The sequence below is a fragment of the Ursus americanus genome, chromosome 3 (genome assembly GCF_024610735.1).
Source record: "Ursus americanus isolate L20-20 chromosome 3, mUrsAme1.1.p, whole genome shotgun sequence".
Lineage (NCBI taxonomy): Eukaryota > Metazoa > Chordata > Mammalia > Carnivora > Ursidae > Ursus > Ursus americanus.
The window spans coordinates 97724434-97737795 of record NC_142129.1 but is presented as its reverse complement, the minus strand read 5'-3'; the positions used below and the strand labels follow the sequence as shown (position 1 = coordinate 97737795).

Sequence of the window (13362 nt, the reverse complement as noted above, 5' to 3'; positions counted from 1 at the left end):
GACTAAAATTGAGAAAACAAATTATAGGCCAATATTAATATGGTTGAGTCATCCTGCGGTTTTTTTATATACTTTTCTGGCTATCTTTTAATGACATAGGTGAAGCATTCTGAGAGTCTCAGCCTCTACCTGCCAAGCCGAGTGCCTTCGATGAAGCATTTCACTATGCAGTTATAAGTCAGGAAGAAATTGCAAATACCACAGAAAAATCGCATACTCACTTGGAGTCCTACTAAGTGAGTCATCTTGTCAGAATGAAGCAATGCGGAGGGTGCGTGAGGCTGGCGATGGGGAGGCACGCACAGCGGGGGCGGCAGGGGGCAGGGGGCTGAGAGCATCGAGGACGCCGAGGTCTGGAGCAGCTAGACCGGTGGGACCTTGTAGGCTGGGCATTTGTGCTGTAAGTGGGAAAGCAGAAGCCCAGCTAGCTGCCTACGTGACAGAGCTGGGCCTCCAACCCAGCGGTTGATGCCCCAAGTGCTGTGTGACTTTGCCAGGGGTGTATTCATCATGCGTTTGCTTTTTCTGTGTCTCTGTTTTCTGTATCTTTGATATGTTGGCGGCCTCGCTGACCCTGGAGGGACCGCTCCTCCCAGGACCAGCCGATTCCTAGATAAGGTAAAGGACTGTCTTTCACCAAACCAACCAATCCAGAGCCTACACCCCAAACCACCTCCTCTATGGGGCTCCTGCACTCCAGAACCCCTGCCCTCATCACCCCAGAGCTAGGGACACTAGGGACAGCCCCCTCTGCCCCAAAGCCCATTGAAATTATTTGAACCAGCCAACCCTCAGCCTGCTTGCCCTGCCTCACCTGTTCCTTCCCATGGAAACCACAGTAAAGGCTCTGGCTCTTGCTGCCCCCTCTCCCTCCGCCTCCTGCCTGGTCCTGGTGCTTCCCTGTGGCCCCGCGAAGCATAACATGCCCCCTCCTCTCGGGAATGGCCAATAAGACAAGCTGTCTTTCCAATGGCTGTAAGCTTCCAGTCTGGTGGCTTTGCTGTACCTGAATAATAGTAAAACATTGAAAACACTCTGCTCCTGCCCCTTGGGGGCCCAACTCCCCTCCTCACACCCCATTGCTACAGGGAGTCCCGCCAGAGTCTGGCCAGGACCTGCCTTGGAATCACTCCTGCCACTGGGCAGGGGACAACTCTGGTCCCCGGGCAGCTGCTGTCCGGCCCAGGTGACTGTGGCGCAGAGCCAGGGCCCATCAGCTGAGCCCTCCACGGGGCAGGCACAATGCCGCCCTGGCAAGAGAGGCACATCAGGCTCTCAGGTCAAATGCAGGTAGTCCTCCCACCAGGTTCCCAAGTTGACTAGACTGCGTGGGTCCCTGACCTTTTCCTTGTCATCTCTGTTCTCCGGGCACGTAGAGCTGCTGGGGTCTTCGTGGGGGCTCCACAAAGAACTCAATCGAATTTTCCACTCGGATGGAATGAAAACTCACCCTCCTGTCACATCGAGGGAGAAATCTCATTATCCAGAGGGCACTGGCATCATAAATCAATTAGGCTCTTCGGTTTTGTAAACATGGTGCGCTTTTTGACCACTTAGAGATTTGAATTTAGCAAATGGGACTTGGCACCGATTCCATGTGGGGCAAAGTGCACGCTCCTAGCAATGCGAAGAAATACGATGCAGAGCCTGGTTTCAAGAGCTAGCTTCCCGGGCCCGGGGGTGGGGACGACACCAGTCGGATGATACCCGTGTTATCACTGTCTTACTGAGGGCGCCGAGAGCGGGAGCGGGCACAGAAACCCGGGCCATGTGTTCCGCTTATGCAGCCAAGTGTGCTCAATGCTGTCTGGAAATACTCCTTTAAAAATTGTTTCCAGTGTCCGTAGGGCTTTCTCATGAATCTACTTGGAGCAAATCTTCATCTCTTGAGGATTGAAGTTCCCTTGGGAGCTGTGCGGCGCAGAGGGAAGGGCAGCAGAGAGCTAGGGTGCAGGACTCCTGGTCAAAGTCCTGGGGGCTCCGAGCTGCCCCCTGAGGCTGTTCCAGGAGCGGCATGTGGCGGGGGAGGGGGTGGTCAGAGCAGCCGAGTATCCTTTTGCTGTGCACTACGCCACACGCACAAAAAAGAGAAAGCTTACACTTCCTCTGCACAGAAGCGAGGATATGCTGTAACTGTAGTTAATATATATGCGTCTATCACTAAAGCAGAACACAGGAGACACCATCCAGGGGGCCAAGGGCACCCTCCCTGTGCGCGGGGGTCAGTCCTGTGCAAGTGCTGTTTCCAGCCTCACAGCCCAGTTTCTGTGGGCAGATGATTCTCTCGACCTCTCATGAGAGGTTCGTCCATAGATTCCGGTCTCGGCTCACAGACGCTGAGCGAGAACACCTCTGAGGCTCTGGGCTCAATGGGGGGGGCGGCCGTTGTGCATGTGGAGGTTACAACAGCGACCAAAACATGGGGGCCTAAAGAGGTCTGCTTTTTGCTCCCCAGGTGGTGGCTACGCTGGGGACCACATCCTGCTGCTCATTTGACAATCTCCTCGAAGTGGGTCCTATCTGTAAGTATCTGATCAGATTTTCTTTTGGAGAATGTTCCAATACAGGAAGACTTCAGTGGGCCTTCTTCTCTGGGCTCTCCTCTATTAATAATATAGGTCAAGTTCATGTTATAATATCATAATGTGTTTAGATAGTATAAAACATAATATAATGGGATGTTCATATAAGAATAACTTTATATTTCAATGGTTTGCTAGACTCTTCCTCTATTTGCAATAGCATGAATCTCATTAGCTTGAAATCCCCACACCCAGAAATGTGTTCTAATTGGACCAGAGCTGAGCTTGGCTGAACCAAGGCACTATCGGTAAGAAAAAACCCTTGCGTGCCGTGCAGCGGGGCCACAAGACTGCGGGGCTCCATCACCCCACGCAAGTGAACAAACTCAAACTCTTCAGCAAGCCTCATGAGGCTCGATCTGCAGGACTTGGCAGTTCCCCATCTTTGAATGAAGTCTGGCGTAACTTCTTCAGCCTTTCTGGAATTACTGAATGCAAATTACCTAACGTGATTAAGCACATCAATACCCAAATCCCAGATTTCCCCGGAGAAGAATCTGCTTGCTGTGCCTTTCAGGGCTGCTCCTCCCCTCTGACCTCCCTCACAGCACGTGGGTGGTCTCCTGGGGATTGAGGACTCAGAGAATCCCAAAGGTGGAACATGAGTAAGGACTGTTTCTGAGGCTGCCCCTTCAATACTCGGCTCCAGGCACCCAGCAGGTCTGGGAGGGGTTTCTATGACAGAGACCTTCTCTTGGGCAGGGGCGTGGCTTCATGACCCCCTACCCCTGTCCTCAGGTCATGGCACCCCACTCCCACAGTTCCAGGGCACCTGCTGCCCCAGACCCATGGGGCTGGTCATCGGGGCGGTCTGGGGTCCCATGGAGGCTGTTCAGGCCCCCAGACCACATCTCTGTGGCTTGTGCTAGACAGCACGCCACCCACGGTGCTGGACCCCCAACCCCGTGTGCATTACCCCACCCCCCAATGGGAACCCACGTGTGCCCACGCTCGGGGAGCGGGGCCAGGCCCAGCCTGGTCACAGCACACCCGTGCAACGGCCGAGGCCCGCCACTTCAGGCTGTGGGCCGTCCCATCCCAAGCTTCATCTCCCCATCCGTCAGGTGCAATGCTTGAATGTCAGTGCCTCCCTCACAGGGCTCTTTAGAGGGTGAGTTCCTGTACAGAAATCGTGGAGACCCAGGGCAGAGGCAGGCGTGCCAGGGACTTGCCGTGCCTGGGGGCTGTGGGCATGGGTGTGCCCATTCACACAGGTTTCCCTGTGCCACGTTCGACCGGCGGCAACCGTCTGTGAGAGCAGCCGGCTGAGGGCTGTGGTACAGAGCTCAGGGCTGGGACAAGGGACGCAATCAGCTGGCTCAGGCCCACTGCTGGGGCGTTGGCCCTGTTAGCTGTAAACCTTGGTGTGCCAGGCCAAGCCGCTGGGCGCCCCTCTGACTCAGATGTCAGGCTGGGAACTGGATGTCCCTGACGGGGGCTGGCTGATGTCATGCCCGGGGCTCTTGGATTTACAGGGCTGGAGCTCTTTGGCAGAGCAGAGCCCATATGACCCAGCTGAGGGCCCAGGGGAGGCAGCTGGTGTTCACAGCCTCCTGGGGACTGGGGGACCCAGCTGGGGCTGTCCCGTGGTCCTGGGGCTCCCTCTGCTCCCCAGATCTGAGGGCTGTGGGAACTGCCAGCTCGGTGATGGTTTGGTGCCCAACACAGAGGCTGTTCTGGGGCTGGCTGAGGGACCCCATGAGCGCCAGGGCCAGAACCCTGCCGCTCACTGCTGCAGCTCACACATGAGGGTAATTCTGACAATTATATTTACCACTGATGACGCTCTTACGTCAGTAACGCCAGCACCCTGAAGTAAGCACCTTTCTGCCTCCTTGACCGTCACCAAATACTTAGCATTCAAATGGCTGCTCTGGGATCCCGAGCTGGCCTCATTCTGTGGTATGATTGGAATAAACCATTAAAACAATTCAGGCAGTTAGGGATTCATCCACCATGATTTGACAAAGATGGTATATGTCAGAAGACTGTTTTCTCCAAACTGCTGCTTTAGGAAAGACGTTTTCTTCTTGGTTCCTTTTAAAATGATTCGCCAGAGGGAGACTTGGTCTCACTCTGTGCACTTGGACGGATCAATGGAGGTTTCCAGCAGGTTTTACCGGGGAGAGGATGAGATGCAGAAAGCAGGTAGTAGAAGGGGACAGATGGGAGATGTGACAGTGTGGAGTAGAGGCCGGGGTCCCGGGGGTTCCGACCCTGTGTGGAAGGGGAGCAGCGTGCACAGGGCAGCCAAAGCCCCGCCCAGCGGCACTGGGATGATGGGGGGTGCCTCTGATGGCACAGGAAGGGTAGAGGGATCCCAGTCCCTCAGAGACTGCCCTCCCTTCCAACACTGTCCAAAACCACCCTCAGGTTCAATAATCCGCCAGAAAGACAGAACTCCCTGAAAGCATCTCACAGGTACGGTTTATTGCAGGGAGGAGAGGTGCGGGCAGAACGTGGGAAGGGACCAAACTCCTGTCTTCTCCCAAGAGGTCACGGATGGCTAGCTCCCCCCAATTATGATGACAATACACACAGAGTGGGACACCACCTGCCACGGAAGCCTGCCAAGCCTGTGGCATCAGAGTGTGAGTGGGGCTCAGTCACACGCCGCTCACCTGGCTGACCTGCCATCTCCAGCTCCTCTGGGAGGTCCCGCTAATACTTCCGTCCCTGGTTCCTGCAGAAGTCAGAACGAATGTGGCCCGAAGCCGCCATCATAAATCACTGATGCGCCGTCTGGGGGCCAAACACCCCTGCAGGAAAGGACTCCTATGAGGCAGGGCACTCCAGGGGCTCGAGGTCACCTCCCTGGAGCCGAGCGCAAAGGTCAGAGCTCTTCTGGAGTAAAATTAAGTCCCCACGGCATACCTTCCCCTGATGTACCTCCTTCCCTTCCCTCCTGACCACCCCCTCCCTGTCTTTGCTTCCCACTGTCCCCCTCCGGGTTTCCCACACATTCCGCGATGGGTTGTGGTTTTTACTCTTAGCAAACATTCCTCTCACAAGGCTGATGGCTGAGTGAGGAGAAGAGAGCCCTGTCTGCTGCTTCTGGAATCTGTTCTCCTCGCTCCTGCCTTCACGGCTTGTGTCCTTCCCGGCTCCTCTGCCTGCTCAGGCCCCGGGGTCCCGCTGTGCCTCACCCCTTCCCTCGACACTTCTGAACCGGACAGAGACACTGGAGTCTCGAACTCCTCCGACGGGCCTCTAACAGAAAACGAAGTTTCCTGACCAGTGGTCGGGGAGGGGGTGGCCCAAACGGCCCCATGAAGAGCACAGCCTGGATCCGTGGTTTGCTGTCTGTCCTCTACGCGCACCCGAGGTTTCTCCCTGCTGCACAGCCTCTGGGGCCCCAGCACGACAACCCTATAGCAGTAGGAACATGGGAATGGCCAGTGTGGGTGCGCTGTGGTCTCGAAGCAGAAGTCCTACATCTTCCACGGGTTCTCGCCGACTCCCGGCCACATCCGCGTGGGGCCCTGTGGTGCCCACACACCCTCCACCCACGAAACATGCTTGGGGTGCTCAGACCCCAACCACACCATGACCCTCCGTGGCCGTTTCGTGTGTGCTCGGAAAGACATTTGGCCTGGATCCAACTGAGGGCTTCGATCCCTCCAATCCTGAAGCTCAGACAGAATCGAGGCTTTGAAAGTCCTCGTAAAGCTTCTATTGGCAGAGTTCAGAACGACTCGTCACTCCTCATAGCATCAAGTGTGGTTAGTGAGCACCACGCACGGAAAGGTGAACCCTGCACAGATGCACGTGCCAGAGGCTCAGAGTCCTCCAGGCGCTGCCCTGGCCCAGGGCGGGCAGGACGCCTGCTCCCCATCAGAACGCCCCGACCTTCTGGGGTCACTGATTTCGTGATAGGCTAAGTGCCCAGCACGCAGGGAGGGACTCATCACGATGCTCGCACATATTTCTCACGCAGCCTGGACCTGGGGTCATGATAGGCAGTTACGAACGTTATCTTGTCTCTCCCTCAGGTTCCAGGTGCTATTTTTATGGCCATTTGCCTGTGAGGGAGAATGAGCTTGAAGGGACATAAGGCCATACACCTGCTGGGTGGTTGGAGGCAGGGATTGAACCCAGATAGTCTCAACTGAGGGAGTGCATTTAATCAGGACAGTCTTCCACCTGCCCAGGAAGACGTGGTCCCTTCCTGCCAGATGATTCTGGTGAGGTTGGAAAACAGAAATCATATTCACGAAGGAGTGTAGGATGATTGCTGGTAGCATAAAATTAACACGTATGCTTTGTGTCGAGATGGGGAAGGGATAGAGGTCACTGGGGCTGCGTACCCAGCCGTTCCCCAAGAACTTTGTGGGGAAGGACGTTAGGATGGGTTAGCCAGGAGAACTGGGAGCAAATTCCCAGTGGATGAGATGGGGGAAGGCCAAGGAAGGTGGTGGAACTGGGATGAGGTGTGTGTAAGGAGCCCAGAGTGATAATGCACGTTGGCCCCTTAGAGCATAAGCAACGACCTTCAAGTCAAGCAGGGCAGCTGATCCCATTTTGCTCATCTTCTGCACAATCCTTGAGCACCTGGTCTGTGCTAGCACCGTCTGGAGCCAGCTCATGACCTCTACCCTCAGGTTCATTGCCTTCAGACCCGAGGAGCCTCTTAGTGTCCAGAATTGGGCCAACAAATGCTATTGATGGACTGTATACAGTAAGAACACTGGATGGGATGAGGTGGTCATCAGGCCGCCGTGAGCAGGGCATCCACTGGGGAGCTCACCAGTCGCCTCTGGATTTCAGGTAACAAGGAGGACATGTGGCTGCACATCGACGCTGCCTACGCAGGCAGCTCCTTCATCTGCCCCGAGTTCCGGCATCTTCTGAATGGAGTAGAGGTGGGTGTGCTCTTTATCTTTGATACGATCATTTTTTAAAAGATACATTTATTTATTTATTTTGTGAGGGAGGGACAGAGGCAGAGGGAGAGAGAATCCACAAGAAGATTCTATGCTGAGCATGGACCTCAGTGGGGCTCAATCCCAGGACCCTGAGATCGCGATCTGAGCCAAAACCAAGAGTTGGCCACTTAACTGACTGAGCCACCCAGGTGCCTCTCTCCTTAATAAGATCACTGTTTAAAAGTGTTACGTTATCGGTGACTTCTCCTTACGAGGCTATGACATTCCATTTGTCACTGCTGTGGTTTGTTTCAGCAACTTATTTCCAAACAATTTCTGTGATTATCAGAAATCAGATTTCCTTATAAGGGGGGTTGAGAATCTGTCCAGTCATACGACCTGTCTTCTGGAAATACATCTGACGTTTGCAGCCATTTTTCTTTCTGCACAAATCCTGGGCAGAATTCTCATGGTAGGATAAATTTTAGCTTAAGAAACTGCAGGGAAATATTTAGGAAGAAAATAAAATCTTAATGCCTTTTAGTAAGAGGTCATGGATAGACACAACCTGCGATTCTGTTTGGTCTGGTCCAGGGCATGGTATTACTTTCACAGATATATCGATCGAGCAGCCACGCACGTATTTAAATGTCCTCTACCCCTTTCAGAATTTGGCAACTGTGGCCTGTAATGCCCATGGGAACGAACACCTGCTGCTTTTGAGAAACAGTCATCAAAACTATCAACCAAATACTCTGCTTCTCCTCAGAGCTGCAGAGGGTAACATGGGGCAGACTTAATGTAGAGAGATGACACTACGGAGGTGGCCTGATGTGTCATTTCAGCCTCAAGTAAGATTTCTCTGTGGGTGGCAGCTCACGGGCCAGGATGTTCCTCCAGCCAGGAGCTCAGTTGCAGAGGCAATAAAGGGTCCAGAGAGACAGACTTTGCAGTGAGTCCAGGGAAGGGGATGGGGAGTCAGAGGAGCCACAGTCCTGACTCTATGCTCAGAGGCAAGGGTTTCGTGAGACCCGGGGCCACATGCGGTGCAGGATGGGCATGGTCGTTGGCATTAAGCAACTGTTTGAATGCCAGCCTTACCCGGGGACTAGCTGTGTCCCTGTGGGTAGGTTAGTGTCTTCTCTATACCTCACAAAGTGGATTTAGTAATGATAGTTCCTTCGGGGGGTTGCTGTAAGTATACGGAGTTAATCATGTCTAAAGTGCTTAAAAACAGCATCTGGCACACAGTGAGTCCCGCGCATAAGTTGGATCCTTTTATTATCTTTCGCCACGGCTGCAGAGACTGTCCCTGAGAACCTCTCTCGACTCTCCTGTCATGCTGCCAATTAATTTTCTAATTGCTCATTTCGATCCTCATAAAGCCGTAATACCAGAAAAGTGGGTGTGAGGTACAGAATACAAATACCCCATCTTCGGAAAGAATACCCCCTGGTTGCTGATGAATGAAGCAGCATTCCGGTTCATATCTCCATCACGTCGGTGCATTTATTCACTCACTCACTCGAGAATTACTTATGGATCCCTGAATGTGCGCCAGACCTCAGCTCAGTGCTGGGGAGGGGCTGGTAAGCGGGGCTTCCAAAAGGCCCCCGTACATACCAGGGAGGGGGTTGTGGCGTGTGAGAAGTTCAGCTAACACCGAGCACTGTGCAGTTCACTGCCAGCAGCTGGGCTTGTGGGCGTTATGAAAAAATAAATCTCTATTCCGTATCAAGAACTCCTAGTACAGAGATGATGCACGTGACTGGGAAGGTCTGCCCCTGCACCTCAGGGACGGGGGGCAAAGCCTTCATCGGGGATATGCGTGCCTGTCCCCAAGATCTGGTCTTTCTAAGTACCAGGTGAAGGATTGCACAATCTTTTCCCACTACTACTGTCCTCCTCCGCGTGATCCCAGGACCCGGGGTTTCGGCTTTCACAGGAGGTGACTACCTGTCAGGCCACCCAGCTCTGGGGACTGGAGCACGATGGTATCAGCAGCAGACAGGAATTTCAGGCTCGACACTGAGTCATTTCCATGTCTCCTGCATTGTTCCTTGCGGGGCGAGGGCCAAGCTGCTCAGCTGGTCAGATAAGGGGGCTGCAATATCCTGTAGCGTCCCCAGCCCGGAGATAAGAACCCTTCTCTGTGCCGGCAGGAAGAGCACACAGCAGTTGGGTAATGAAAGACGATTAAACAGACCAGCCCCCCCACCCTACCCCGGGAGGGAGCTAATAAAATTCTCGGCAAACAAAGCTCTTCTTTCACATTTTGTCTCCTTTTATCGACAAATGAAACGCGTTGTCATTTCCCGTCTCTTTCTCTAAATCGCTTTTATTGAAACCTGGAAGGAAATGAATCTGCTCCCCCCAGAGTGGGTTGATGCACGAGGCTGCCGTCAGCCGAGCAGATGTCTCTCTGGTGGCGGAGCGCCATCCCAGGCTGCCCCCCGGGGCCTCCAGCCGGACCCAGAGAATAAACCTGGGGGTGCATTTTGAAGAATGTAAGAACGCACCATTTAAGATAGAGCAGTGAAAACGCCGAGTGCCCTCCTTGGCCCGTCTCGGTGGTTGAAATCTTGTTTTCTGCTGGGAAATACGGCAGCCTCTAAAATCAATGAGCTAATACCTGTTGTTGGCCGTTGCTACCCATTGTCTTCCAGGAAGGGAGCCTGTTACCGATAGGTGTGCAATGACCTTGGGTGTTATCTTTAAAAATAAAGAAGAAAATGTTTAGGTATGTGGGAAGAGTTGTTGATTTTGGTTATCGCATAAGCGTTAGTAAAAGAACCAACCAATTCAATAAAAATTGGGCTGATCCCGATTACCGTAGGTTAAGTATGATGTTTTCACCCTCCCATTGCTTAGGATGAGACGTGTATTCTGAGAACGTTGCTAGTTTGTGAGTTTTGAGGAAGGTGCCGGCAGAAAGTATTTCGTAGGCCAGATCAGTGCAATTTCTGACATAGTACACATGAATTCAAATCCGGATTATTCCAAAGACTATTGCAGTCCAAAGACTAGTAGTTTGAAAGGGAGATGCATTTTATATGACTCCAGATGATGCAAATTTGAAAGTGTACAACCTAAAATATTGCTGACGTCTCATTTTACGAGGAAAGGTAGAACTGTGAATTTTTCCAATTAAAAGTGAGTAGGGACTCTTGTTGCTTCAGGGCAGGAAAGCCTCCAGAACCATGAGCTGTGTCCCTGTTGCTGCGGGGAACAGACATCTCCTCACAGGGGGACAGCAATTCTCCTCATCTTCTTTTGGGGTTGCCCTTGGTGTGTGTTGGGGTTCCGTATGTTTTGAATTATCCAAGGTCCTCAAAATGCATCCCTTTGCTTCAAATGTGATAGCCCTACACCAAATCAGGATTAACCCAGAAATAAAAGGGAGTGTTAACAGGAAGTTTCTAGATTAGCTCATTCCTGGCCCTCCTTTATAAATTGTCATAGAATCAGCCCACCAAGGGCCCTCAGCCAGACGGTGGGAGCGCTAAGGTCAGGATCTGGGGCTCTTAGTCCAAAGTCTATGCCCTTTCCATTGTAAAAAGAACAAGATTCTTCATTTCACTCTTCAGACGAACTTTCTGGACATCTCCTAGGTGCCTGGCATTGCATCCCGAGGACTGCCAGCCAGCCAGGTAGTCTTCATGCTCAGTTTCTACGGGGTGCCCCTTGGCAGGCGCCTCCAGCCCACCCCAGCGAGTCCCTCTCCTCCTCTGAGCAGGAGAGCCTGGTCATGGCTACCCGATGCTCATTTTCACATTGCATCCTGACAACTGCTCTCTGGTCAGATCTTCCTGCTTCACCACGAGGTGCTGGGAGTCAGGAGCCGTCACTGTGGTCCCTGGGACCACCACCCAGTTGGCTTATCCCCCACAAATCTTTTTTTTTTTTTTAAGATTTTATTTTTATTTATTTGACAGAAACAGCCAGCGAGAGAGGGAACACAAGCAGGGGGAGTGGGAGAGGAAGAAACAGGCTCCCAGCGGAGGAGCCTGATGTGGGCCTCGATCCCAGAGCACCGGGATCACGCCCTGAGCCGAAGGCAGATGCTTAACGACTGCACCACCCAGGCGCCCCTATCCTCCGCAAATCTTAACCACAGATCAGCAGCAGTCACGGCACAGCCTTCCAACTGGAGAGTGTACTGTGTCAGGAGCTGGGCTGAGGGGTTCCTGGCTGTGGTATCATGATTTCTTCATCGAGCAGCCATTTCCGTTCCAGTCCACATGGAGTTAGCTGTTGAGCTGGGATCCAACCCTTCTTGCTTTGTGTTTCGGTCCAGAATCAGCTCTGTATCAGCTCCATGTGTTCATGAGCTACGATGCCTTCTTCCCCCTTGAAAATGAGTACAAAGAGGCTCAGAGATGTCAGGTGGCTTCCCGAGGGAGTTCAGAGCCCAGACCTCTCCAGCTGCCCTTGCGCCCCAAGCCCCACGGCCTCAGTGACTTCCGCTCTGCGTGGTCTTACACTCGAGAAAACAAAGTGTTAATTATTGTGTGTGGAGTCTTGTTTTATGACTAGACATTCGTAACTGAAATGTCTTCTTTTTGTTGTTACTATTCCTTGGCAGTTTGCAGATTCGTTTAACTTCAATCCCCACAAATGGATGTTGGTGAATTTTGACTGCTCTGCCATGTGGTGAGTTTCCCCATTGGCTAGATGTCAATGACCCTACGCCCACTGAGCTTGACAAGAGTGGCTTTCTAGGAAAGAAGCCCGGCAGGGGAGGATGCCGTCACCGGGGGAGCGCACTGCTTGGCTTCCTTCTGAACCGCGGGTAGGATTTTGCTAAATCTCACCCTGGTAGTAAACCGTTGACCAGAATATAGTGTTGCAACATAGCCACACCAGAAGCAAAGGTTATTGCAGAAAACCCGGTAGCTGGCTCTAGCGAGCACTAACAAAGACAACTCAAGGACACTTCAGGACATGTTTCTAATTCAGCCACCTCTGTGTTTTCATTCTTAGATGTTTAACAAACCTGAGCCTAAGGACTTAAAAACATTTGCTAAGGAAAAATAAGAGTAATCCTATTTTCCGCGAACTTCCCTGAAAATTCTTAATAGCAGAGCCATAGTCAAGTTGGTTATATTTAGAGCAAGAAAAAGAATTCAGAAATTTAAGTGGATGACGTTCCATCAAGTCGATGACGTTTAAAGAAACAGTGGTCGCTGGGAGTTTTGTAGGAACAGTGGAAACTGGTTCCCCTATGTTCATTACAGGAAGAAGGAGGTTAATCAACCTTAAGACTGGCGCACTTTGCATGAATTTTGTGCAAAATTGTTCGGCATGTAATTGAATGAATGGTTTTTCACCCTGGAGGGGTGAAGAAAGCAGTTCTCACCCACCCCACCTGAAGTCTGTTCTCCTGGCTCACCCAGTGATCTGGGCACTCTTTGACTCTTCTGTCTAAAGATAAAGTCACATTTTCAGTGCTTTACTAAAAAATAGGTTCAGCTCAATTCTTTTTTTGTCAGCCTTTGACCCAAACTTTGATACGTGATTTTAAAGCCCCTTTGGGCATGGGCATTGCAGACTTAGCTCTGTCTGAAATACTAGTAGGATCTATACAGGCTACAGCTTTTATGAACATCAGTATTCTTTTGTATTCTCGTGGTTGCATTCGTCTGTTTTATTTAAAGTGGAACACTTGAAGAAGAGCTCATACAGTGTGTCAGAAGTCCCTTTTCTTGAACTTTAATTGGGACTGAAATGTAATTCTGTTCTGCTGGCGTATTTGGTCAGACTGTGGGTCCTGGGCACGGAGCTGGTGCACAGCAAGAAGGGGCCGTGCCGCCTCTGTTTGGGGAGGGCAGGTGGCCTCAGTGTGAGCTGATGGGCGTGCCCACAGTATCCTTAGTGGCCAGTGAGGTGTCAGGCCAAGAGAGCCACACATACAG

General features: G+C 52.1%; 1 protein-coding gene across 2 annotated transcripts in view; it reads left to right on the top strand.

The window, feature by feature from the left end:
- DDC (dopa decarboxylase) overlaps positions 1-13362 on the top strand; it is an 84244-nt gene that overhangs the window by 46684 nt on the left and 24198 nt on the right. For both annotated transcript variants that reach the window (XM_045788515.2, XM_045788514.2), the window contains 3 exons: positions 2456-2522; positions 7350-7444; positions 12033-12100. In XM_045788515.2, the coding sequence (XP_045644471.2) occupies positions 2456-2522; positions 7350-7444; positions 12033-12100 (230 nt within the window). The remainder of the gene's footprint in view (positions 1-2455; positions 2523-7349; positions 7445-12032; positions 12101-13362) is intronic.